General features: G+C 61.5%; 1 protein-coding gene across 1 annotated transcript in view; it reads right to left on the bottom strand.

Moving 5' to 3' along the window:
• Positions 1 to 1,417: 1,417 nt before the first annotated feature.
• The window catches only part of AGO2 (argonaute RISC catalytic component 2), a 70,024-nt gene continuing 44,884 nt past the window's right edge, over positions 1,418 to 26,557 (bottom strand). Inside the window, exons 3-19 of the mRNA XM_090283328.1 lie at positions 24,873 to 24,993; positions 21,583 to 21,764; positions 19,932 to 20,068; positions 19,243 to 19,377; positions 18,477 to 18,564; positions 17,361 to 17,508; positions 16,589 to 16,708; positions 16,299 to 16,421; positions 14,807 to 14,940; positions 13,150 to 13,334; positions 11,827 to 11,986; positions 9,180 to 9,270; positions 7,892 to 8,086; positions 7,307 to 7,441; positions 3,527 to 3,628; positions 2,116 to 2,315; positions 1,418 to 1,854 (exon numbers count right to left, since the gene is read on the bottom strand). Of these exons, the coding sequence (XP_090139454.1) occupies positions 1,746 to 1,854; positions 2,116 to 2,315; positions 3,527 to 3,628; positions 7,307 to 7,441; positions 7,892 to 8,086; positions 9,180 to 9,270; positions 11,827 to 11,986; positions 13,150 to 13,334; positions 14,807 to 14,940; positions 16,299 to 16,421; positions 16,589 to 16,708; positions 17,361 to 17,508; positions 18,477 to 18,564; positions 19,243 to 19,377; positions 19,932 to 20,068; positions 21,583 to 21,764; positions 24,873 to 24,993 (2,365 nt within the window). The 3' untranslated portion in view covers positions 1,418 to 1,745. The remainder of the gene's footprint in view (positions 1,855 to 2,115; positions 2,316 to 3,526; positions 3,629 to 7,306; positions 7,442 to 7,891; positions 8,087 to 9,179; positions 9,271 to 11,826; positions 11,987 to 13,149; positions 13,335 to 14,806; positions 14,941 to 16,298; positions 16,422 to 16,588; positions 16,709 to 17,360; positions 17,509 to 18,476; positions 18,565 to 19,242; positions 19,378 to 19,931; positions 20,069 to 21,582; positions 21,765 to 24,872; positions 24,994 to 26,557) is intronic.

Genomic DNA, 26,557 nt, shown 5'->3' with positions numbered 1-26,557 from the left:
TGAGTAGATAGCTTCACAAATAATAGTCATCCTTTTGTCGTGGCTGCCAAACCAGGCCGCGCGTCCACGAGCGACCCCGGCCCCTGGAGTGCAGACCAGCAGACAGGAGGGTGCTCCCTCTCGCAGAGGCATGCCCACCGGGACCGCGGTGCCAGAGGTAAGTGTCAGGCCAGGGGGAAGGGGCGCCTCCTCCCTCGAGCCTCTACAATGAACATGGACTTGACTCTTAATAGCACTGCCTATGAGGACAAAAAGCCCACTGCGCACAAACAAAGCTGCCTGTTGTGGCCCACGGTGTACCCCTTAGTGCAATGGCTTCTAGGTTGGCAACCCCGCGTCTGGGCCCAAAGGCAGACCCCACCCAGCAGGAGGGTCAGGCCCTGGCGCTGGCTTCCACCTGCCACCCTTCGGCTGGCGGGGCTCCTTCGCCGCCCGTGGGCCTCATGCCCAACAGGCGCCCCCTCCACCCCGCGGCTCTCTCCATGTCCCCACGCGCAGACCCTATGAACCTCGCCACAGAGCGGCACGCAGAGCGGTGCACCCCAATACACAGACTCGCTTCCCAGGAACGGAAAAACGCATACATTCCACTTGTGCTTAACCGGCTGAGCGACACACGGGACGAGGAGGCGGGGCGGGCGGCAAGTCACCGCCGTGAGTGCGCCCGGGCCCCTGGAGGTACAGGAGACAGTCTACACCGAAGGGAGGCGGGTCGCGGTCACAGTAAGTCCGCCGCACGCTCCTTAGGCATGGAGGCCACAGGAGGCGGTCCAGGCCCCAGACTCCGCCACGCTACTGACACACTGAACAGGTCACGAGAAGCACCCCGCAGTCAATAAAAGGAAAAACAGCATCTAGCTATCACATTAATACTGCAAACGAGATATATATATTTCTTCTCTTACATTAAAGACATAACAGTGAAAAAGGATTGTACTGTATTTATCACCACAGACCCGTATTCTTTAGAAACTTTGGAAAATAAATGTCACAGTCCTGTAGGACAAATCTTATGATTAGACTGTCGGCATATTGTCTTTTTTCTTTCTTTTTTTTTTTTTTAAATAAATTTTTATTAAAATGGCACTTGTCCGCCACTCTCCCTGGACCTAGAGATGTTGTAAACGCGTGTGGCCTCTGCGGCCCCGCTCCGTTTCTCGGGCTGAGCGAGAGGCGGGCCGTGGCGCCCCGGCGCGGCCACCTGCCCTTGGGTCCGGAAGAGCTTGCGTGAGCCAAGTCGGGAGCACACGAGCCTCCCTGTGAAACAGACTTGAGTGACAGTGTCACCATGGTCAAGGCTTTAAAACCACAATTGTGTCTGTGTTGCTTTCTCTCTCAGAGAACGTTCACAGCTAGTTTGAGCCCATCAATTTCATAGAGAATCATGTGTTAAAAACAAGTAAATCGAATGACCAAATAAATTAAAAATGTTTTAAAGCCCTGAGTTCAAAAGACTGCTTTTAGGAGATTTTTTTAGGGAACACGGGACTCTATTTCGACAAGCAGCTCATAGATTTTGGCAAACCCTAGTTCCTACGACAGGGGGGCCTCATACAGGTCTGCAGTTCAAAATCCAAGTTTGAAATCTGGGACGGAAGGCATTCCGGAAAACGGAGTAGCTACTAGAGTCAATGGCGTCTCTTGTTCAGTGCTGGCTGTCACGGGAGGACTGGGCGTCGGTCGGTGTGAGTGTAGCTGGTCTTGCGTGAATGCGACTCGCACGCAATCGTGAACGCGATGGCACGTCAAGCAAAGTACATGGTGCGCAGCGTGTCCTGATGGACCTGGACCGCCTTGGCCAGCGCCTGGTGGTCGCGCCCGTTACTCTGCCCGGAGGTGTGGCTCCCTTCAGCACTGCGGGGACAGGGGGACACAGAGAGTGCGGCCGTGCGGGCAGCACGAGGCCGCACCCTGCTCACCAGGTCAGGACGGCGCCCCGGACGCCTGCTCACAGCGGCAGCGGACACGCTGGTGTCACACGGAGCCTCCGGGTCGCGGCCGGCTGCAGCCACCACCGCGACCCTGCCGCTTCCCGCTCTGGAGCAGCAGCGGCCAGCGCTCGGTGCAGAGACGCCCCCTGCCGTGACCTCCAGCCAGGAAAGGCCTGCCACTCACCTGTCATGTTCTTTATCCACCAGGTGGTACCTGGCCCGGAAGGCCACCAGGTGAGCGTAGTAGGCGGGCGCGGGGATGGACACGGAGCGCGTGCAGCGCACGTAGGTGTGACACAGCTGGTAGGTGAGGATCTGCAGCTCATCGGAAGAGAAACGATTGTCATCCCACAGCACGTGGTAGTGGGAAGGCCTGCTCGTGCCCTAAAAGCAGACGAGAGGGTCAGAGGCGCAGCACTCACCCACTGGCGGCACCGCTAACACACAGGCCGTGCACACGGCGGATGTCGAAGGACACACGCTTACATTGTCACGCATTATTGCAAAAAAGGCACCAGAACCACGTCATTTATCCCCGCAGGTGTACAACACAGACCCCACACGTTTATATCCGTGTGGAGAAAACACAGGAAGAGACAGAAAACACCAGAAACACGGGTGTGCCGAGAGCGTCCCCTGTGCCTGCTGGGCTTCCTATAGCGCTTCACTCACGGGCAAGAGCAGCCCTCTGACCGGAAGTTACAAGTGAGCAGCACGTCATACGAGGGAGTCGGCACCCGTGTGCTCTTCTGTGCGCCTGAGGCCGTGCCCGCCCGCCCCCCCAGCCCGGCCACGGCTGCCCGCGCCACGCCTGTGCGGGGGCTCAGCGACAGGCGTCCCTGTCCTCTGCCTTCCTGCGGCACCGGCCAGCGTCCCACTTTGCCGTTTCATCGGTGGCAGCGGCGGGCCTGCGGGCAGCGGCTACTTTGTAGAAGAGGGCTGCTGGGGTCCCCGCACTGCCGGCAGGGCAGGCCCTTCCGAGGGCCATTTATGTCACAGCACTTCAGTATCGTGGCAGAGGAGAGGCCCCCTTAGAAAGGGCCTGGGCAGAAAGCGCAGGGCGCGTCTCAGCCATGTGACAAGCCACGGGGGCCGTGTGGGGGCACCACTCCTAGGAGGGCAGCCAGGGAAGAAGCAGCCTCACCGAGCACAGAGCCCATGTGTCCACTACACAGCCCCGTCCACAAGAGGGGTCCCAGCCGCCCTTCCCACCTCTCCTGAGCCCCTTTTGTCACCTGCAGTGAGGCCAACTGCCATCCAGGCCACTAGGCACCCGGCACACAGGGACGCCCTTGTCCCCGACCAGCGCGCCTGGACTTGGCACCCGCGGTTCCGCTGCCCAGGCCTCATCCCGTCTACAGTGCACCCCTGCCAGCATCCCCGTGGGTCCTCTGTCCCCGGCCCGGGCACTCCCGACCCTCTGTCTCCCGGTTAACCACCTGACCACGGGCCAGAGCCCCAGCACAGGTGCTCACCACCGAGGCTCCGGGCCCACGGAGCGTGAGGCAGGAGGCTCATGCTCTGCACGTGTCTGTTTAAGGCGCAGATGACATCAGAGACACCAAGACTGTCCAGAGGGGACCTTCCAGCCTTACCTGGATGCCAGCGTGACTGCACAGGTAGAAGTCAAACTCGGTCGGGTGGGTGATCTTCGTGTCCACGGTCGTGCCGGCTGGAATGTTACCGCTCTTCCCGACCTTCAGCAACACAGGAGCCCATCAGAGCATGGGGACAGGCACCCCGCCCCCCGCCGCCAGGCCTCCCGCCCAGGCCGCCTCTTCCGCAGCCTACGCTGGCCAGCGCGCTTGCTCAGTGCTGCCGCCCCAAAGTAAAGCTTAACAGGTACGAACGGCCGAAATGACCAACGTTAAAGCTCATTCTGTAGGACCAAAGTCACCCAAGACCCAGCTGCTGCTACTGCGGCGGCACCCCCGCGCGAGACCTGCACCCTGACCCGCCAGCAGCCCCCTGAGCTGTGCGCCATTTCAAACGCAGACACAGAAGGGGGGCCCCCCGGAGCCTCGCTGCACCTCCCATGCATCCTTCACTTCCTGCCAACCTTTCACACCCTCAGGCTTTGCAAAGTACAACCTGAACGTACGGCCCCCGGTTTCCCTCCTGCGCTGCGGTCGCGGAGTTAGACTCCATTCCCGCACACGCTTGTATTTGGCTACAACTGAGCCCCCGCTAGCATCACACAGTGTTGCGCTGCAGGTATGAAACCCGTGTCCGTGCATGGGGTGGGCCAAACAGTCCGCGTGGCTCTTCTCATAAAATAAAAGACAGTTTTCATTTTCACCAAGAACTTCATTGATTTCGATATTCTGAGTACGTCTGCGCTCTCCCGTGTGGCAGAACGTGGCTGGTTCTCAATGTCTCGATTTGATCGCTGTCAGCGTCGGCTGGCCTACCCGACCGCGGAGCACCGTCCCGCAAGAAGTCCCCAGGAGGAAACCTCGAAAACCGCTTCTGACACGCTCGGGTCATCACAGCACCGTCTCCATACACGGCACAGACCTTATCTTGCGTTTCTGCTGCATTTTTACCTCTTGAAATGATAACGCGCAATATGCTGAAAATGCTGCGGATCTTCTTCCGTCTTCAGTACTAAAATGGCTGCACAAAAATTCACCGATTTTGGTAATTTTTTTTTTTTTTAGTGTGTGCTGTTATGACAGCTGTCACAATACAATCCAACAAAATTGTTTCGAATGAAACTAAAGACAACCAAGTGCTACTAGACGTCTTACAGAAAAAAACAAACTGTGGTCCATCCAATGTCATGTATACTCTGCGACTTACTGTTTTTGCTCAATGTCACAACTCTGAGACGTACTCATTGGACAGACAGTTTACGAATCTGCATCACCAAACAGAATGCTGACATGTGATGCGTCACCACCTTTCCTCCTCTTCGTAGACAGAGGAGGTTTTTGCTGCTAGACGCAGCAGACGTGTGGGCTTCTCCAGGGCAGCTCTCTGGAACGGCCAGGCGTGTTCCAAGGCCTCTGGAATAACTGATCATTAGCTGTGCTCCCATCAAAACCAGGAGAATCCTCGTCACAGTGACGTGCTGGCCCTGTGACCAAGCACTATGCTCGATGCTTTGTGGGTTAGCTTAGTTACCCCCTCTCCCCAGTGTCCTCAGGGAGGTGGACCCGAGTGGCCAGGACAGGGCAGGTGCTCCTGACCTTGGCTAAGCACCCACGTCCTCACCATGTGGCCGTAAAACCTGCCTCTAGAATTGTCTAGACTCTCTTCATAAAATAAGCTAAACAGCTTCCCCCTTTTCCTGTTCTCTGCCACACTTCAAGATCATCTCGTCCTCAGAGTTTCATCGAGCGTGCCTATAAAACTCTCTGGGCCTGATGCCTTACAGCATGGTGACCGGGTTACGCCCCTGCGTGGCTTTGGGTAATGTACGTAATTCTACGACAACTATATCCATTCGCGTTTCCTTTGGGTAATGTACATACTTCTACGACTGTATCCATTCACGTTTCCTTTGGGTAATGTACATACTTCTACGACTGTATCCATTCGCGTTTCCTTTGGGTAATGTACATACTTCTACGACTGTATCCATTCGCGTTTCCTTTGGGTAATGTACATACTTCTACGACTGTATCCATTCATGTTTCCTTTGGGTAATGTACATACTTCTACGACCGTATCCATTCGCGTTTCCTTTGGGTAATGTACATAATTCTACAAGGACTGTATCTGTTCACGTTTCCCAATGTATTGGCGTAGAGCTGGCAATACCCTACAATGATGTAAGTAAGAGAAAACTCCTGCAGTTATAGCTCCCTTTTCGATCCTAATATTGTTACAAGTTGTCCCCCCGCTGAGCCTTGCTGGGTTTGTCTGCCTTCAAAGATGCTTGTGTTCTCTGCCCTGCCGCGTCCTCATTTCCCACCCCGGGAGGGAGGTGGGCTGCAGGGCAAGCCGACGTCACGCTCTCCTGGCCGCTGGCGAGGGAGGTGTACAGGCCGGGGAGGGAGTCCAGGGACAGCTGCCCCCCAGCTCTTCTGGACACGGCCTGGCATCTCTTCCTCCCATCCCCTCTTCACCCCCAGCTTCCCTGGTGCCCCCGGTCTGTGTGCTCGGTGCCCAGGGCTGCTTTAGCCGCGCTGCCTCAGGAGGGACAGGAAACTCGTGCTCGTTCAGGTCTGAGTATTTTGCAGTTTTTATTCTCCTTACCTGTTTAATGCACGTGCTACTTAGGCGTGAATTCCAGGCTTTGCTAAACTTCCTTTTCTACTGTTCATTTAAAGTGTAATTCCATAATGATCAAAAGCTGTGTTTTGTAAACTACGGAGGTTTGGAAATCTGCGCCCTCTTTTGTCACCTGGTACGAGGCCGACGTCCCTGGCCTTTCACGCGACCTCCGCTGGTTCAGGCAGGATGCTACCCCCTCGATCCGGTTTGCTCAGATCACTCTTCTGATCTCCAGTTTTCACCAACGCGCCTGGCCGCTGTGAGCATGTGCTAAACACACCTCTCGGGCAGGGGGTCTGTCTGTCACTCCTCGGAATTCTGTTTGTTTTACTTTTCCCCTCCCATGTTTTTTCCTCACAGCACTGGGGACACCCGAGCTCATGACTGTAGTGCCTGTTCAGCAAACCATCCCCGTGACTGTGACCGAGCAGCTGTCCCCCACTGAACTCTCCGTCTATGCTCTGGTCTTCCATTCAGACAACCATGTCCAGTCTGTGTCCGCAGCGTGGTGGCAGCAGGCTGCCGTGATGTGCCACCTTCGGCATAGCGTGGACACCAACCCACGTGCTCCTGGCCCTGCTGGAGGGCCCCTTTGTGTGTGACTAGTGTGCCTCCCTCTGGGAGGGTCTTTCCAGAGGCAGACGGCTGGAGGCCCTGCAGCGTAGCTGGGGTGGGCCCGTTTGTGCTAACCCTGTGGGGGGCCTGGAACACACTCCCACCTGAGGACCCACTTCCTTCACCTGGCAGGTCTCCCAGCAGTCATGCCTGCCGCCTCGCGTCTCCTGTGCTCTGGGGGGCCCAGAGGCATCAGAGGGGCCTGGCCACCTGCCCTACAGCTGCGCTCCAGACCCCTGCCTGAGCTCAAGCCCCTCCGAGGCCCCCAGGTTCACTCCATGCCACCGTTCTCTGTATGCCCGGCCATCGCCGCGGCCACTAACCGACCGGCCCTTTTCTCAGCGCTGCCTCCCTGGTCAGTTCTTCATCAGACCGGCGACATCTCCTGCCTGGTCTTATACCCCCAGCCCTGCGGGATTTATAAGTCCGAATTCTCACCAAACTGAGGACAGCCCTTCCCTACCGCCTGGAGGCCGGGTCCCCACAGGCACCCCACGACACGGCCCCGGCGACGGCCCGTCCTGGGCCTGCAGACGCACCCGCTCGTTCTTGTCCGTGCAGAAGAGCCGCGTGTGGTGCCTCTTCTGCACGACGATGAACGTGATGCCCGGCTGGTAGTCCTTCTCCAGCTTGATGCACGCCTCGCGGATGGCCAACAGCTCGTGGTGCAGGACCTGGGGAGAGAGACGCGCTCAGGGACCACTCGGTGCGTTCCTGGGGCCGCTGCCACCTGGAAGCAGGTCCCTTCACAACATGTAGCAGGTGACGGATTTTCTTAGCTAGGCCCTCCAGTTCCACTGGCTCGTTATCAGCGGTGTGCCGTCCTCTTCCCGAGCTTATTTCTTCATTTACATGAGGGAGTGGTGACATAATGTGCAAATACACTCGGCACGGTACAGAGGGTCCTCAATGGCCCCTACACGCGGCAGGAGCGAGGCGCTGTGGCAGACACGCACGAAACACATCACTCCAGCCTCTGCCCGTGCCGCTGCGCGGGCCCCGCGCCCACCCCGCCGCCCTCCAGCCGCACATCCCGCCCAGCCTCCGCACCGCCCTCTCCTCCTGTCGGACGGACTGGCACGCCGCCAGCACTCTGGGGACAGAGAAGGAAGCCGGTGGCCCACCTGCTGAAACTGCCCCTCGGACACGCCGTCGCGGTAGAAGATGATGCGGGTGGGCTTGAAGCGCGTGGACTTGTAGAACTGGATGAGCAGCTCCCGCACCATGGCGGCCAGGTCCTGGATGATCTCCTGGCGGTGCTGCTGGACCCGCACGGTGGCGCAGTAGCGGTTGGGGTGGGCGTCCATGCTGCCCACGACCTGTGGGGCAGGAGGGGCGCCGGTCAAGAGCCCCGGGGAGCCTGGGCGCAGCCCTCCTGAACGCCCTGCGGGGAGGCGGGGCGGAGGCAGGGGGAGGAAACTAACAGCGACCTCGCAAGGTGGGGGGCCGACGTGCTGACACACCCAGCCCGGGGCCTGGCATGGGGGAGGGGCTCTGAAAGTGCCGATGTTACTTGATTAGTCTGGAGGGAGTGGGGGGCAGGACGCATGAGCTGCCCACCCAACAGGCGGCTTCAGACAAATGACAAACACACAACGGCCCAGAGGGCGCTGTGGCAGTCCCCTCTGGGGACAGTGGGGCGTGAACCCCTCGGCCTTGGCTGCGGGGCACTGGGCTCTCCCATTAGAGGGGACGCTGAGGTGGCAGCCCGTGCCCTCGGCCCCCACGTTTAAACCGCCACCGTCCTGAGCACACAGCTGTCCGGGCCCCAGTGACAACCGTGCTGTCGTCCCCAGGACAGTCAGCTGTGGGGACGGAGGGGAGGCTGAACTCAGCCCCGGCAGGGGGGATGGGCAAGTGGCCAGGTGTACAGCTCTGTGACTGTCACACCCCCTCCTGGACGAAAGTCACAAAGCTAGGAGGAGGGAAAGGACTTCGGTTCAAGCCAGGGCACACACTTACTACAAAGACACAGTTAATAAGTTACCTTAAGGAGACTGAAAAGGAGGTGGAACAAGGACAGACGTGAACTCTAGACTCTGATGATTTTACACTTAAGTGTTTTGTAATAAGAATTAGAGAAGGTCCACCATGGGGGCAGCAGGGCCATCAGGCGTGGCCGGAGCTGCGGGCAGGGAGCGCCCCCCCCAGGAGCCGGTGGTGGGGACGGGGTGGTTGGGCTGGGGCGTGGGGCGGTGCCAACGGCTTCTCAGATGTACTCATCCGCCTCTGCTGTCCTCCAGGCGCCCGTCTCCCACCAGCCTGACCTCACCAGCTGCGGCCTCGCAAACCTCACTGCTTCTCAGGAGCAAGCCCCAGCCATACGGCTGCACCAGGACTGCGTCCCCTCCCAGGGCAGCTCACGGAGGGACGTCGCCCACACCGGGCCCCGGGGAGCGTGCTGACACTCACAGCGGCAATGGAAGGCTTCTTCCCATCCCCAGCGGGTGGATGAGTGACATCGGCCCCCAGAAAGATGACAGGCTGCTGGAACACCGGCGGCCTGCGGGGGGGAAGCACAGTGCCAGCAGTGGTCAGAGGGCTGCGATCGTCCTTGGAGCGCCCCCCTCTTTCACGATGCACACAGACAAGCTCACAGATAACGGCACAGTCTGAGACCCGCTTCCAGTGGACCTGGGAGGACGGTGCACTGGGTCGGGGTGGCGGGGTTCCACCTCGGCACACACGCGAACATTTCCGAAGTAATGATATAAAAACGGAGGAGCTCCCATGATCTGCTACCCCACCTCGAACTCACAGCCTCGGCCTCCAGGGCAGCGACACCCGCTTTCCCCACCGCACACCCGAAGCCCTGACACCGGGAATGTCTCAGGACCCTGCCACCTGTCCCCGGGGGCTGAACGCCCCAGCGGAGAAGCACCCCCGGTCTCCACAGTGCTGACCGTGCCCCAGCAGCCCCGGCCCTGCAGAGGCGGCATGTGCAGCGGCTGGAGGCCTGATTCTCCGGCCAGGCCCCGGCCCCCCAGGTGCCCGCAGGTGCCTGCATTCTGCTGTCCTCACCCTTGGGAGTGCCCTGAGGATGGAGGGAGCCGACACATGGACCATGCCGGCTGCATGCGGAGGGCCTGCCCCACCCCCACCCCATGGTGGCCTCGCTGCCAGGACTGCTGACCCCTGGCCCCAACCAGAAGCCCAGTGTGTTCCCGACCCAGGCAGGGGACGGGTCAACAGGAAGGTCACCTCCACAGGTCCCCTGCCCGAGAGCGCTCACAGGAGCTGCCAGCCACCCACCACGAAACTCACTTAGGAGTCCCCTGTCTAAATGGGGGTTATACAGGGAAACCGGGGTGTGTTTTGAACATGTACCCCATGTCAGCACCCACAAATGTGGGCAAGCCCTCCCCTCAGCCCCCAGCGCAGCTCCCACCACCCTGGCAGCTCTGGGCCTCCCCGGGGGGCCCCTGAAGGCCCCTTCCCTCCAAAGCACAGGACTCGCAGCCTCCGGATGCTCCCTGGGTTCCCGTCACCCCCACGTCTGTACCTGGGGGGAGAGGGGCAGGGTACTGCCCACAGCCATGCCGACTGCCCTGCCTGACGTGCCTGTGAGCCTCGGGGGCCCCGAGGCCATCTTGCCAACCACTTTCTTTAAACCTCAAGTGCCCACGCGTCCTTGCTCCGCGCTGATGACGGCATGAGCAGCAGCGAAGGGGCGTGGGGGTGCCAGTCCCGGCACCTGCCTCCCACCCACCGTGCCGCGCTCTGCCCGCCCGCCCTGTGCTGCACCCTGGCCCCACGGGGCCCACCTGCTGCCCCTCCCCCCGAGTCCACATCACTCCCCACGGCACTCACACCCTCGACAGGCAAAACCGCCGCGCCCTGTGGACCCCGCTCTCCCCCGCGGACTCACGTCTCCCTCACCCACCTGGTGAGCACCTGTGGCGCACTCACTGCTCTCCTGCTCTTAGCCCCCCAGCCCACTGCTCGCTGCCACGGCAACCAGAGTCCTCTCTGCAAGGTCACCTCAACCCCCACACCCCTGCCCAGCCACGGGTCCAGCCCCGGGACAAACCAGCCTCGGAGTCAAGGATGCTCCCCACTGGCCTCCTGCCCTCCCGCCTCCCCCTCCCCCTCCCCCTCAGGCTCCACTGCCAGCTCCTCCCCCTGGTGACCTTTAACCCCAGACTCCCACACCCTTCCTGTCCACATCCCCCCAGGGACCTCGCACCTCATCCCTGACACCAGGCCCGCTTTCCCTCGTACCCGCCGTCTCCCCTCAGAGGCTGACGCACACCCCCAGGGCCCTCTGGGCTCGCTCACCCACGGACACTGCTCCCTCTCTGCATGGGCGCAGGACGGGGTCCTGGGCTCACCCCTGACTCCCCTCTGCCCCTCACAGCCCAAACCCAGCCGGTCTCAGGGCAGCCCCCCCCGGCACCGTCCTGGAATGATTCTGGAACCCCTGGTCCCCGCTGGACCGGGCGCCGACTGGCCTTTGGGAGCAAGATCCCACGGGCCCCTATCTTCACACATGAACCGCCACCGGCTGTAGCCGCCCGAGGGCGCCCTCGGCCCCGCAGCCCCGCTGGCAGGCTCCAGCGCAGGGCCCCGCCCGGGTCCTTCCGGAAGGCGCTGCTCCCGGCGCCCGGCTGCTGCTCAGGGCCGCCTTCTAGGCCCTCGGCACGAGCCCAGCCCTGCCCCTCCTGAGCCCGTCACCGCTGCTCGCGGGTGCAGCCACACGTGACGCGTCTGTGGGCCCGCTCGTCTGGGTCCCTGCACTGGGGGGCTAGGAACCCTGTGCTCACTGCCATGGCCCCAACTCCTGGCACATAGTGGGCCCTCAATAAGCACAGAACCTGCTGACTGAGTGTGGGGTGCGCTCAGCTCGCCACCTGGGCTTGAGAGGCGCCCCTCTGCTCCCAGGAACCGAGTGAGCTGAGCAGCCCCTCGCACGCAAGGCCGAGTCCGCCAGACTCTAAATCCCGGATCTTTCTGCTCGACCGCACCACCTCCTAAGACCCTCAGTGAAGGCCTCTGTCCGGGCAACAGCGCCATCCGGGGACCACGCGGGCAGCGCGGCAGCGGGAAGGGCCTGCCTCACCTCCCCTGCGGCAGCAGGATGTTGTTCACGCCGCCCAGCTTGACGTTGATCTTCAGGCAGAGGTTGGACAGCGTCTGTGGCGTCGTCCGCTGCACATTCTTCATCTGCACGCACTGCGTGGCCATGCCCAGCACCGTGTCCCCTACGCGCTTCACCTCGGCTGCGGGCACAGGAGGCACACGTGACGGCTACTGCCCGCCCCCTCGGAAGCCCAGCCCGGGAGGGTGTCATCGCCTCGGCTTGGCTCTGGTTCCCGCAGGGCCTGCTGCCCCGGATGCGAGAGCCTCAGCCCCTCCTCCCTCTGCCAGGGAGGCCAGGTTTGCACGGCCCTTTCCCACGCAGGAGTGACGGCCCTTTCAGGGACGAACCAGGGCCCCCGGGTGCTGTGGAGAGGCAGCGCCTGGCTGGAACCCCGGGTCAGGCATCCCTGGGGAGGAACGCCGCCCGGGGCAGCGAGCAAACGCTCAGAGTTAAAAATAAACGCACGGGAGTCGACAGCCTCAGCCCTGCCACCCTGACATCAAAGAGCGAGCCTGGGCCACACCCTGGGTCTCTGGATTCTTTTCGAAGCAGCTGGGCTACCGCTGCCCGGTGGTCCTGGGGACCAGGCGCCCCTGTGGGAACGCACAGGACGGGGCACCAACGCTGTCCTCCTTCCTCCCTTACAGGGACCCGTCACGGGGCGGGGAAGCAGGGCCACTCTGTGCCCGCACTCTGGGCTGCCCAGGTGGAGGTCAGCGGGTGGCAGCAGCCGCAGGGCGCCTCTCCGCTCCGCCCCAGGGCGTCCCCCCCGCAGGGCTCGGCCCCAACGCCGCCCCAGGCGGGAGCCCTCGTTTCCAAGGGCCCTCAGTGGCCACCGTCCCTGCAGTGCCAGCAACTGCGTTCCCACCTCTCCCGGGAGCAGCCAGAACGCAGGGCCTGGGCCGTCACCCGGGGCTGGGAAATCTGGGCTGAATGAGGGTGCCGCTGCCTTTCTGTGTAAAGGACTCTGACGAGCTTCCAGAGGATGCTGAGGTGGGCACGGTGGTGACAAACGGAGGACCAGCCACGGAGCCGGCAGGGCCCCGAGGGGACCACCTCTCGTGCAGCCGGCACCTGCATCAGGTGATGGACAGGACAACGGTGCACGCGATGGTGTCCAGGGACTGCGGCCTCGGGCCTGACAGGCGGGGTGGCCCGGGCATGTGCTGGCCGAGGCCAGAAGCCCCCCGGCCTTTCTCTGTGCACAGGCGTGTCGGAGAGGAGCGCCTGCTCCGTGTGACACGGAACCCGAGGGCTCAGGCTGCAGGGGGCCCCCCAGGCCACCGCACGGCCGGGACGTACCGTAAACGGGGGTCTTGCCCGGCAGGATGACCACCACCAGCTGCAGGCCAGTGTAGGTGTTCTTCAGGTGCCGGAACATGGGCTCCACGCTGTCCGCGCCCTGCGCGTACTTGCAGAAGCACGGCTGGCCCTGGATCGGCATGCCGGCGTCTCTCGAGATCTTTCTGAGCTGCTCCGTGAAGGACCTGAAGGGGAGGTTTGTCACACTAAGAGCAGGCCATGGGCCGGGGAACGCAGACCAGCCAGAGGCCCCGAGGAAAGGGCGTGATTCCTACAGACCCAAACCCGCGCCACTTTCATCGAGGCCAGAGTCTCAGAGGACAAGGCCGTGTTGGCAAGCGAACTCGTGAGAGAAGGGCGTGGGTGCTGGCCCTTGTGGCTCTTCTGCCACCATAAACCAGGAGACTTCCAGCAGTGTCTGCGCTGCCGCCCAGCCGTGACCCTCCCGGTGCTCGGTGACAGCGTGCCACCTTGCAGGCCTGCCAGGCCGGCGCCATCCGGACGTGCAGCACAGTCGCGTCCCCGATGCCAGGCCCGCAGCCAGCAGGATGCAGGTGCTCTCGTGTGTACGACTGGGACACGTGGACGGCACCGCGGTGCAGAAGACAGGAGCGCGGGGCTGGAGCAGCCCCAGCAGCTGCTGCCAACAGCCCGTGAAGTCACGGGCGGGCATGGGGACAGCTCAGCGGCCTCTATTTTAAGCTCAGGAGTAAAAATAATGTGGCCTTCCACAACAGGGGTAAGGACACTCCAGTCCAGCCTAGTCCGCCGGTGTTTGGCCTGCCGCACGTTAGCGCTGTTGAAGAAACACGTGCGCGCATCTGCATCTAGGCTTCCTTGTGAGTTCACCCCGCGACCACCTAGCTGCAGGCAGAAGCGGAGTACAGGGGCCGTGGACGGACGCGGAGCCCTCGCTGTGCTGCCCACTGGCCCCGGGGTGGGGGGGACCGTGGGCAGCCTCCCACAGTGTCGGCTCTCAAGAACTTTCTGGGGCTGTAGCTTTTCAGAACGCCCCTCTGCTGAAATGTTCGTGGGCCACACTTCTCGGGCTGGGCCTTCTCCTTTCTGGTTCCACCCACGAAAGGCGGGAAGCAGACGTTTTCTCTTCCCCGCTGGTTTGCTTGGCACGAAGGCACGTGCATCAGCCTTGTGGTGCGTGGCGCTGCCTTCAAAGGGTCCGCACCGGCCCCGGCCCTCGTGGTGCACGGGCTGCCCACAGGGCCGCCGCCTCACCTGGGCTCCTGGGCTTGGCGGGCACGTGGCCCCAGGACAGCGCACCAGAGCTTTTGCTGTCTGGACGACTCCTAATCACTCCCCTTGCCCAAGAAGCAAGAAGACGCCGCCCGCCTCCGTCCGTGTGACCTTCTCTTTCTCACTCCGGCTTCACTGCCCCCTTCTCGCTAACTTGCAGAAATACGCAGCCGAAGCGTTTTTTAACATAAGCTTTGATCGCGGAACCCAATTTTTCCTCCTGCCTCTAGTTTTTACATTTATTCTCGCTCGCTGTTTCGTCTCTTCTCGCGCCAACCACGGCTCCGAGGGGAAGCGGCACGGAGGCACCCGCGTGGCCTGGCTGTCCCGGCCCGGCTGCTGCCCGCCCCCGCCGCCAACCCCCCCCACCCCCCGAGCCCGGCCCCGCCCCCCATCGCAGCCTTACTTCAGGTGGACCTCCGTGCACTGGCGCTGGGGCGCGAAGCAGGCAATGGCCCACACCTTGATCTCAATGCCCGTGTGAAACTGCTTGTTCCTCATATCCCAGACGCCCTGGACGGGGGTGGCAATCGCCTTATTCTGCAAATGGCAGGACGTTTAACGTGAGAAAAACGGGAAACACAGGCCCCCGACCTTGGATTTTGTCACTCTCCAAAGTGCTGTCAGCCCCCTGACGAGAGGGTGGCTCCTGAGCATAAGAACTGAATCTCTGTGCCGTCCCCATCCCCGACTGCCCAGTCCTGTAGGTGGCCCACAGACGGCTGGAGGATGAGTGGACGGGGGGATGGAGGAGGGACAGATGGGTGGACGGGGAGGTGAGGAGGGGAACGGAGGACGGATGGCTGGCTGGGAGCAACCCCCGCCCAACAACGGGGACGGAGGCACCCACACGGAGGAGCTCTGCAACCACGACCCTTGTGTTACACACACGTGAGACCACCACCGAGACTCCCGTGGGCTCTCAGAGAAAATACTACGTAAACTAAAGCAAGGCACAGAGTGTATTTAATGTGCCACCTGCACAGAAAGGGGTGACAAATGTGACGCAGCCCCATGTGACTTCACAGAGAAGAAAAATAACACTAACTGCTTCCTCGGGAGCACCTGAGAGCTGAGAAAAAAAGACTTTTTCCTATCATTCCTTTGTACCTTCTCAGCTTTAAAATATTTTAAAAAAGCAACAAAAAAACAAACAAAAAAAAACAACCAACCAACCAACGAACAAAAAAACACTTCCATTTTAAAATGTAAAAGGAAAGCAGCCTACAAACCAAACGAGACCTGGCCAGAGGTCCCGGGGACGGACAGTCCTGAGTAAACCCCCAGCAGGTAAGAAGGTGGGACGTCCGGTAGAGCCTGAATCCTCCACGGCCTCTGAGGAGCCAGCCAGGGATCTCTGAGGCTAAGGCCACCCAGCCCGAGACGCAGTGCTCTGCATCCAGGGGGACCAGCCAAGAGGAGGGAGGAAGGCCCCTCTCACGAGCTCGGTGGTCAGGACACCTCCGATTACCCACTGATAAAAGCTACAGGGTCAATGGGTGAAACCAGACAGACACCCAAGTGGCTGCTACATCTCCAACACGAAGTCGCCCCGAGGGAAGCAGTGTGGCCTCCAGAAAGTAACTCATTGCCGGCAGGGTACCCACTATACGAACAACAGGGCTCTTAAAGTTTTCACAGGTTAACAAACATCTCTGGAAAGATAAAAGTTAATTCTGAAAACCTTCCAAAAGGGCCAGGGACATTCGAGGTTCTACGAAGCCCCGTGACTAAGGCGCAGGCTCAGGCTCGAGCAGGAGCATTCTCCCCCCAGACCGCGGTCTACGCCGCTGGGGACGGCTCCAAACTGAAAAGCGTGGTGTGCCGCAGCCCAGGGTCAGTGTGCAGCATCGCCCCCCGCCCCCGGAACGCACTCGCCCGGCCCCGCCGGCACCTACCCGGCCCCCGTACAGAATGGAGGGCGGCTGCAGGACGCGCCCGGTCACGTCCGTCATCTCGTCTTTGACCATGATCCCAAATTCCCGGACATACGGGTCTGTGTTAAAACTTGCGCTTCTCATCTTGGGAGGGAGGAAGGAAAGGTAGTCAGAGGCGCTCTGCACTCCTTCCTAGAAGCCGTGCCTGCCCAAAGCACGGGGGTCCCTAGCCCTGGGCGCCCCGCGCGGATCCGCTTCCCGAGGATGCCCCCCCTCCCCGCAGGGCCGGCCCCCGGGGACGCGGCGCTCACCAGCTTGCTAATCTCTTCTTGCCGATCGGGCGCGGACCGGGCAGTCGCTCTGATCATGGTGGAGGTCTGATTGTCCGTCAGCTTCTTTATGCATCTCTGTCCCGCCACGATGTTGCAGACCTACAAAGGAGGCGCAGAGACGCGGCGTCAGCACCAGGGCCGCGGGCGGGGGCGGGGGCACCGCCTGGGACACAGTTGCCGGAACCCACGCGAACAGCACACCCGCACGCACCGCTCAGAGGCCAGGGGGTCAGCAGCAGGACCCCCGAGGGGACCCCGTGCAGCTCAAACCCGACGGGGAGCCGCACGGGGGGGAAAAGCACAGCCTCCAAGACCACGCCCCGCGGGTGGCTGAGTCCCGACTTGGGTTTGCGGCCTCTCGGTCCTCAGAATGCAGGAACACAGAGCTGCCTGCCAGTGGGAAGGAGTCTGCCTCCCGGCCACGGCCTGGGAAACCGCACGCAGCCCTCAGTGCGGGAGTGCAGGGCAGGTACCGAGAACTGGTGGGTCCTCTTCCCAGGCAACGCACTTTCTAACAAGTGAGGAGACAGCTTCTCTTCAGAGCACTGTCTACCTACGCCAGGGACCCGCTGGGCACACAGCGCATGCCCGCGTCCCCACATAGCAGAAGTACCAAACCCGCCTCATTCATGGGGAAACTGAGGTGCACTGACATCAACCCGCGAGGCCCCGCAGCGGCAGGCAAGGAGAAGCATGGGTCTGGAGGTCCCCTGCCAGCCTCAGGGCCATGTGCGCGGGGGCAGGGACTTGCCTCCAGGGGAAGGTAGGTGTGTTTCTGCTCCTGTCCGACTTGTAAACATGGGAGGTGGGGGTAGCGCAGAACCAGCTTGTGCCTGTCCTTGAAGTACTGGGCCACCGTGCACTCCACCGTCTGCCCGCTCTCCTGCTGCAGTGGGAACCTAGGGGGGCGAGGAGGCGCGCGGCCGTGGGACAGGCGGCAGAGGCCTGCACCCGCCCGCCACCCAGGCCGCGTCTGTGGGTCTTCCCTCTCAGCTCGGGGGGTGCGCGGGGCCACAGCCCTCCCCGGGGACGATCACAAACTCGCCCTAGGGGTCATCTGGAATTCTCCCGAGCCCCAGCCTGTCGTTTCCCCTCTGCAGCTGGGAAATAAGAGACGCCCACGTGCCTGCAATATGCAGGCGCCCAAATGGTGCCCGACAGCAGCAGGGGACGGGGAGTTCAGGGCACAGGCGGGCAAACCCAGAGAGGCTGTGGGTTTTCCAGCTGGTCGCTCACCACCGACCGCGAGCGGCTCTGAGAGCCACGTGCTCCGAGGGCCGGCCTGGGGCCTGACGCCTCCCACAACGGGATGAAGACAGGGACGGGCAGGTCTGCTCGGGCAGCCACGGCCCCCCGTGTGGGTGCAGGGACGGGAGATCCGGGGGGAGGCCCCTGAGCCTGGTGACAGACCAGGCCTGTCCCATGGAACGACCACGGGACGAACAAGTGAACGCTCGCTGGGCCCAGGAGACCTGATGGTGAGGCTCACGTATCCCCACACGAACACATCTGTGTGGCCAGGTCAGTCACTACACGGCTCTGGACTCCGAACGGGCAAGTGAGGTCAGGGCAGAGACACAGCCTAGGGTGGGTGAGGGCCGTGCCCACTGACACCCACGCCCCCCAGCAGAGCAGCGCTGAGGACCCAGAACAAGAAGGACCCTTCTCTCTAAGCTGCAGAGGGAAAGCCGGCTGGGAGCCTGCACCCTGCCCTGCCCAGGGGGTCTGGGATGTCCTGAGTTGAAGGGGTGGGAATACTGGACTGAAATCGTTCCCCAGAAGAGTCGCTGCTCCCATACTGGGGCAGCAGACTGACAGGAGGTCGAAGGGACACACACTGGTTGAGCGGGGAGGGGGCGGCAGTTACGTTTGGTGGCTGGCGGGTCTCCGGGTCACGTTGCACACGCGGTACTTCCTCTTCATCTGCCCACAGTGCGTGATCTCCACCTTCAAACCTGGTGACACAGAGCGGCACGCTTCAAGGGCAGCCCCCGCCTGGTCGGGAACGCAAGCCCTGCGTCCCGACCACCTGTTTCCATGGGAACCGCCGCCAGGCCCACGTCGGGCCTTCTAGAGCGGCAGGGAGGGGGACACCCGGCCCGACCAGGCACACCACGGGGATGCCTTCCGCCCCAGCAATGCCAGACCACAGTCAGGACACTGGTCTGAAGAGAACGGGACCGTGTTTGGCTCGGTCTGGAGGCCGCGTTTGCCACCATGGCTTTCTGGGCCTCCTTCAGAGTTATTTTTAGCAACAAGTGCTACTCAAGGCCTCAGAAAGGGACAGGTGCAGAGGGTCTGGGCCAGGTCACGGAGCAGGTCACCGGGCAGAGTGGGTGTGACCGCGCCGGGGACATGAGGGTGCAGGCATGAAGGTGCCCTGCATTCTGGGAAGTCACGAGGCCCGATGATGCCCACGCTCTGCTCTCTGGTCCAGGCACGGAGGATGGGGACGCTGCTGGGCCCCTGCCCTGCCACACGACCCACAGACAGTCATTCGTTTAGGACAAGGACGTCACTGTCCTCACCCCGGGAGGTGGGTTTACACCATCTATGCACTAACCCGCGCGACGGTGAACCCCTGGCCCTGAGACCTGTGCGGGAGTGAAAACTCATGCCGCGCTGGCACCTACCTTTGATTTCTTTGGTAAACTTGACCCTTTGGGAATCTGTCAGAGGTTTTTGTTGTTCTTCAATACTTTTAAAATCCAAAACTTCACAAACAAACTCGATGACCGGCTGTGCCTTATAGAACGCCGTGGCCGAGACTGGGGGCAGGAAGAGAGACAGAGGCGGGCGTGTGAGGCGGGCCTGCCCGTGCGCCATCCTCACGGGCCCTGGGGAGGTGCATGCCAGGGCACGGGCGGCCCCGAGGGGCTGCTAGGGTCCAGCACCCCCGAGAAGAAAACGCAGTTTAGAACAAACATCCACACCTCGACGACCGCAAGGGCTGGGTTTTCTGACCCCCTTGGTGTCGGCCTCCCAGAGGTTCTGCCCCCGGGGACCAGCCAGAGAATCACACGGGAGAGCGGGGGCCCGGGCCGCGGAACGGCCCCTCGCCCCGCCCAGTGGACCCCGCCACGGCACCTGGGACCCTGTTAGAGACGCAGGCCCCCGTCCCGCAGCCATAGCCTCTGGGGGGCGCTGCCAGGGGCCCCCCAGAGGGTCACCGCCCCGACCTGACGCGACGGTGAGACAGGCCAGGGACACAGCGTCTCCGGCTCCCACAGCTTGTGCTGGAGCGGGCCGCGCGGGCTCTCCCGAGGTCGGGGCCCCCGGTGAGCCCCCATTCCCACCCCACGGAAAGACGGGCCCCGCTCACCGTCAATATTCAGCATCATTTTCCACAGAGAAGGGCGGACCGACTGATGGAAGCCAAACCACACCTCTCGGCCCCCGCCCAGGGGGTTGGAGCAGCCCTCGGACGCGGTGAAAAAGGAGCGGCCCACAGGCGTGTACCTGCAGCGAGAGACCCCGTCTGACTCCCAGCCCGCCGCCCGCCCGTGCCAGCCCGGCAGGTGCGTTGATAACCCGGCCTTTCTTCTCTGAATGGGACTCCGTGGGCGCCGTGTGAGGCGCGGCCTTGGGAACACGTGGCCTCGCCGCGGGGAGAGCAGGAGGTGTTCACGGCACCACACAGGGTTGGGACACGGGGACTGTCCTCCCGTGAGCGAGGCTCCCCTTCCTGCTGTGCTCCCAGCTCAGGGACACATGGCCACCAAGACAGGCTGCGGGGACGCGTTGGGGCTGCGCGCGGGGCATCTCGGGCTCCCGCAGCCGCCCTCCCTCACCATCATGCTCACGGTCACCCGCTCTCACACCCACCCTGTGTCCGGCACACCTATCCTTCTAGAGCGGGCCAGCGGACACATCTGCCGCATGCCGACCACCACCGCGCCTCGTGCGTCTGGCTGCCTGGGGCCAAGCACCGTGTCCACAGGAAGCGCCAGGCATCCGGTCCCCATTTCCCCAGCTCCCCCTGCAGTCGCTCTGGTTACAGGGAGGGGAGGAGCCGGGCCCTCGCGTGGGGACAGTAGGGCCCGTGTGAGAGGGTCACACACCCTCGAGGGGCCGCCTGAGGGAGGCACAGTCACAGTGCAGTGACGCCAGCTGGGTGGGGTCACCAGACCAGGGGTCAGTAAGGATTCCCTAAGGACAAAGTGTGTGCTGGGGGCCGGCGGGGGAGTCTCTGCCAGTGACCGCCAGCCCTGCTGAGACGTCCCTTCCAGCCTGGAGACTGAGACCACCGGGGGCCCCTGAAACCGCGCTGGCGCCCCAGCTGCCTTGTGTCCCACCTGCCTAGGGACAGGGACGCCGGCTCTCCCTTCACGCTCCAGCGCTTTGGTCAGGGCCGGGAGCACACAGCGTGGAGGTGCACTTCAGCGTTGGGCTGTTCGTGCACACAGTCCCTGCGGCTCCGCTGGGTGCCACGCACGCGAGGCACCGGCATGCCGGGAGTCAGGGCAGCCCTGGCCAGCCACCGGGCAGACTGTGAGCCATCAGAGGGTCAGCACCCCTCACAGCGTCACCTGACACCTACCCTCTGTCCCAGCAAGGTCGAGGGTGGCGCCCTGGGCTGAGAAAGTAATCCCACAGAACAGAACAGAAGTTGGAGGCATGCACAGGGCTCCCTGCTGTGCTGAAAGGCCCTCCCCAGGGGGCCCAGGCCCGTCACGTGCAGCACTGGGACACCGCTCCCTGTGACAAGTCCCGAGTGTGAAGGCAGCAGAGAAACAGAGTGGCGCTCGCAGCCCTGGGCGCCGAGGGAGAACCGACAGCGCGCGGACGTGGGGCAGCGATCGGGGACGTTCTTTACACCTCAGCTGTCCCCACGTTAGCACTGCTGCTGCCTTCATCACATAAACCCCCGGGGCCGTCACCGGCTGCCTCACACGGGGCTCCGGCTCTCTGGGTCACTCTCGGCCTCTGCAGGCGCCCCAGGGCCTCGGGCCCCGCCCACCAACGGTCCTCACCTCATGGACGGCAGGTGCCTCATGACCACATCCAGGGCCTGGATCGTCTCGAAGGGGACGCTGGGCAGCCGCCCCGAAAGTGCATCGTGTAATGCCTGCAAGCTCACACAGGACACCCACTTGATGGACACCTTGAAGATGCGGTCCTTCCCTTCCCCTGGCAGCGTGACCTCCAGCTCCACCTGTGAGGGGTCAGAGCACACGGTCACGCACGCTTCCCTCTGCAGAAGCCGCCGGAGGCCGAAGGCAGCGGGTTGGCTTCCAGAACAGTCCTGGGTCAGGGACAGTCAGTCAGTCCTTCCCCAAGCGCCCACAGAGGGGCACGCACGTCCCTCACGCCCCCCGGCACAGTGGCAGCTGAGACCGGGACTTCTCGCCGGCAACCAAGCCACACCGGGCACTGGTGGCCTGGCCACGCCGCATCAGGCCCCGGACCCAGCTGGCAGGAGCGCTGAGCAGCGGGCTTTGTGTGAGCCTGTCTTCCCCGAAGCAGCGCCTTCTGCGTAGGGGCTGCGCATAATTCAAGGCGCGCATGTGGCCTGATGTGCTACCCTCTTCTGGGAAGGAGGCACCCCCGCTGTCTTCCCGATCGGCAGAGAGAGGCGGCAGCCCCAGGAGGCCGCAGCCCCAGGGAGCAGAGGCTCGGGCCATCCGGCACTGGGAACAAGCGACCCCAGTCCCTGTCTTGTTCCTGCTACAAGGGCGCAGCAGTTAAACCGAGCCTGCGAGCAACTTGTACGACTTCCTCTGTGTCCTGTCCTGAAAAGTGAGGGGCTGGCCTGCGTGGTCTTCTAGCCCTGACAGGCTGCGGCTCCCCCCACACAGGGGCAGGAACAAAGGCGGGTGGGCCCGCAGCTCTGCAGGGGAGGTGACAAGCGGCGCCAACAGCGGCCTCCCCGAGTCAGGGCCATGGCACACGGGACACAGCCACCTGCCCCCACCCTGCCGCTGGCAGACCCTCGGCTAACATGACGTGAACAGATTTCCCTCTCTCGACAGAAATGCCCGCCGTACAAAGGAATGTACTTCATAGAAAAAAGGACACACAGAAGCAGAGAAGATGGCCCTTGGCCGCAAGATGTGAACGTCACGGTGACAGAAAAGGGGCGACGGCTCCCACAGGAGCTCTCAAACAAGAGACACACCTCTGCACCTCACGGAACCTAACAGAACCTAAGCCACGAGTGGCGGGCGGCCTGCAGTCAGGGGCCCCACGCACGGCAGACGCTGTGGCTTCGGGTAGCCTCTCTGAACTCCCCCTAAAATAGGGCGGGAATGGCTGGGATTAAACTTCAAAGACCCTGAGCGCCCACCGGGTAGGTGCTGGGCGGTACACAGGTGGGGCTCCCGTGGGCGTCGGGGCAGTGGCTGGTGGGATGACGGGGGCCCCTCGGACAGTAACGGTGAAGGGTGGGCTAAGTGCCCTGGGCCCTGGCCCAGCAGCCCGACTTGGGCACTGGAGAGAGATGCAGACGCCCCAGAGGCCTAGGGCCGCAGGGAGTGCTCCAGGGAGGGAGGTCTTCCTGGGATGCATTCACTTCGATGCGCAGAGGACCTGGGCGCAGCTTCCACGCAATCTCCTCGTGTGACAGACGCAGCGGCTTACCCAGCGTGCCACCACGAGCAAGAACGAAGCAGGGACTCGGATCGACGATGGTGTAGCTTCTTCAGAGTCTATCTGCACCGCCGAGAATGGCTGTGCAGTCCGACTCGGGAGTGACACGGTATCTGTCTCCTCCCGTGTTGAAGTGAACTCGGATCAGGCCCACTTTTATTCGGGGCTGTGCCCCAGGGGCATGTCTCAGATTCCAATAGCAATGGACTCCCCCCCACACCGAAGGAAAATATTCCTCGCCCTCTCAACTGTGTCATTATAAATACGTACAGACAAAACTGACAATAAACTCCTTATGCTTCTCTTCCTGTACAACTTTAAACAGAGACAGAGGTGTGAGGCTCTAACAACCCATCCATTCCAAAGGCACAGCACGCTCCTTTGCAAGGGCTGCTTCTCCTGCCCAGACAGGCGCAGGGTCCTGGCACGCCCTCGGACTGGAACACGGGTGTCAATCGCCCCGTGCCAGGCAGGGCGCCGGCGCTATCTCTGGGAGTCACCGTGGGGCCTTCAGCGCGGAGCCCTTATCCCTGCCACCCTCCCCCTGGTGGTGACGCCCTCCCCTCTTATCAGGCCCTGCAGCCCCGAGCCAGAGCCACCCAGCCTGCTGGCCCCCCAGGTGGGCGAAAGGAGCTTAGCCTTTTCCAGGTGATCATTAACCTGCAAAAGGAAAGCAGCGCAGTGCCTGCAGGGTGCGCCCGGTCTCTGGGCGGCCGGGCAGCGGGACCGCAGCTTTACACCCTCGGAGCTCAGTCATTGAGCACCAGCCTGCGAGCCAAGTGTCGCGGGTTCGATTCCCAGTCAGGGCACGTGACTAGGTTGCACGTCAGGTCCACCAGTTGGGGGCGCAAGTGAGAGGCAACCACACAGTGATGTTTCTCTCCCCCTCTTTCTCCTTTCCCCTCTCTCTAAAAATAAATAAATAAAAGCTTAAAAAAAAGTTTGTGTGAGATTATTTCTGAGCTGCGTGCCTGCTTTCCTGCTTACAGGGAATGCCCTGGTAACCCTGGAACAGCCCCTCTGTTGAGAGACGTGCCCCTCACATTCAAAGAACAGACCACTTCCAGGCAGGAACCTTATTGCTCTTTAAATGAAGCCGTGCTGTAGCTCAAGACACTAAGAAGAGCAATGGCTGGGGTGGCTCAGTGGACTGAGCGTCGGCCTGAGAACCAAAGGGTCGCTGGTTCGATTCCCAGCCAGGGCACAGGCCTGGGTTGCGGGCCAGGTCCCCAGTTGGGGGCACATAAGAGGCAACCACACAGTGATGCTTCTCTCCCTCTCTCCCTCCCTTCCTCTGTCTATAAATAAATAAGTAAAATCTTAAAAATTAAAAGACACTAAGAAGAGACGACCGCAACCCAAGCAGCGCTCCCGGCCGGCCCTGTCGTGACTGTCATTGCAGGTGACCCATGGGCGTGGCTCCCCCCACCCAACACCCCACATGAGCACCCCTCGCTTCCCACTGCTGTCCAGCCTTGTCTGCCAGCGGCTGTTTCCCATCTAAAAGCCTAGCGATGTCAGGTCGCTCTCACCTGCCGCCTCTGGGTGCGGACAGCTTAGCCTGCGCCACCAACAGCCAGGCTTCCGGAAGGCAGCCCCCCTGGCCTGCAGGGAGCAGCACAGCCCATCACCCTCCCAGCGCCTGCGAGGACCCCCCCACAGCCCCAGAACTTGCCTTCTCCCTCCCAATCGGAAGGGGCATGGCTGTGTACAGGTTCTTCCTTCCATCAAACACTGGCTTCCGGTCCCCAAAGATCTGGGTTTTAAAGTGCTGGACCATGTGTTCCACGATTTCCCTGAAACGAGGCAGAATTTGAGCAAAGTGTCAATACAATCAGAGAAATGGCACACAAGGGGACAACATCCTCCGACACCGGTTTGTAAGCAATTTTATAAGCCCCATGGCTCCTCTGAGTAACGTGACCTTCAACTTTCTGCTGTGAAGAATCCAGCTGGAAGCTCCTGGGCAAAGAAGGAGAAATGAGCCCTGAAAGCGAGGGCAGAGGGCAGAGGGCAGAGGGGCAGCGGGGCGAGGTGGCAGGATGTCTGGAAGGCTGCCCCGCGGTGGGGCCTGAGCCCAGCCTGACTGCAAGGGTTTCTTTCTGGGGCACAGCCTTGACCACCTTCAGGAAGCAGGAATCGACTCACTCCACTTCTTTCCCAGAATCCGAGGGAAGCCGGCCAAGGCTGGCTTTCCTTACTCGAACAGCTTTGCCCAGTCGACCTTCAGCTGTGCTAACCACGGGAGGCAAGTCTCCAGGGATCCAGCCAATCCTGCCACAAACACTCGTGCCCGGGAGCCTCCGGCCACATCCTCCTTGATGGTGCCAAGGATGCGCCGGGCCTCTGACACCCACTGGGAGGCCACGGCCCTGGCAGGCACAAAGCCCGTGGCCCTCCAACTGGTCTCCACCTCTGCCACTCCCCATCAGCAGCCAGGGCACACCTGCGTCTCCAAGGGCCACCCTGCGCCACCTCAATGGGCCATCTCCAGACCACTGTTAACACCCCAAGCTTCAAGGACCCCATATTCACGGTCAAGATGTCACAATCAACTCAAGGCCTAGATGGCTCCACTCACACCCAGCAAAACTCCAATGTATCACGAACAGAATTAAGAGGGCACAGGCCCCAATTCCTTTCATGAGGCTAGCGGAACTTCAAAAACCCAACCAGGCGATCATGGGCCAATCTCACTCATAAACACAGAGGTAGGAACAAAGTATTAACAGACTCCAGCAACATGTTAAAAATAACACAACCTGTCAATGTTGGGCAGCTATTAGGAAGGACAGGCTTAACATGATAAAAGTAACATGTGAAATTACAGACCTAAGTTAAAAGCTATAGAAGTTTTGGAAGAAAAGAAAAACATCTTTCCAAACCCTGGGATAAATATCTTAGAACATAAACAGTATTGACTATAAAAGAAAAAATTGGAGTTCAGAAAAATTAAAAACCTTGACTCTTCAAAGACTCCTGGAATGAAATGGTCCGGCCCCTCGGGCCTTACAGAGGTCAGTGTGTCTGTACCGCAGCCCCTCCAGCAATACCTGGTATTTACACGAGAAATGAAAACACACAACCCCATCAACACGTGTGCAAACGTGTATAACAGCCCTGAACTGGAAACAACTCAAATGTCCGTCAACTGGCAAGCCAGCTGCGGAACAGCATGACAGAGGGACAGATGACGCTGTGGTCACGAGATGCTGGTGCCCACAGGACGGTGTGGCTTACACACAGGCTCAGGGAAAGAGGCCCCGTATAGAGGTACGTACTGCATGATGCCATTTGTGTGGCATTTTCTAACAAGCAAAAACAAACCCATGTTTTTGTTTGGTGGCCGGGAGGCACTTC

Source organism: Furipterus horrens, unplaced genomic scaffold (genome assembly GCF_987537825.1).
Source record: "Furipterus horrens unplaced genomic scaffold, mFurHor1.1.pri manual_scaffold_7, whole genome shotgun sequence".
Lineage (NCBI taxonomy): Eukaryota > Metazoa > Chordata > Mammalia > Chiroptera > Furipteridae > Furipterus > Furipterus horrens.
The sequence above is the reverse complement of the archived record's forward strand: the minus strand, read 5'-3'. Positions and strand labels throughout refer to the sequence as shown.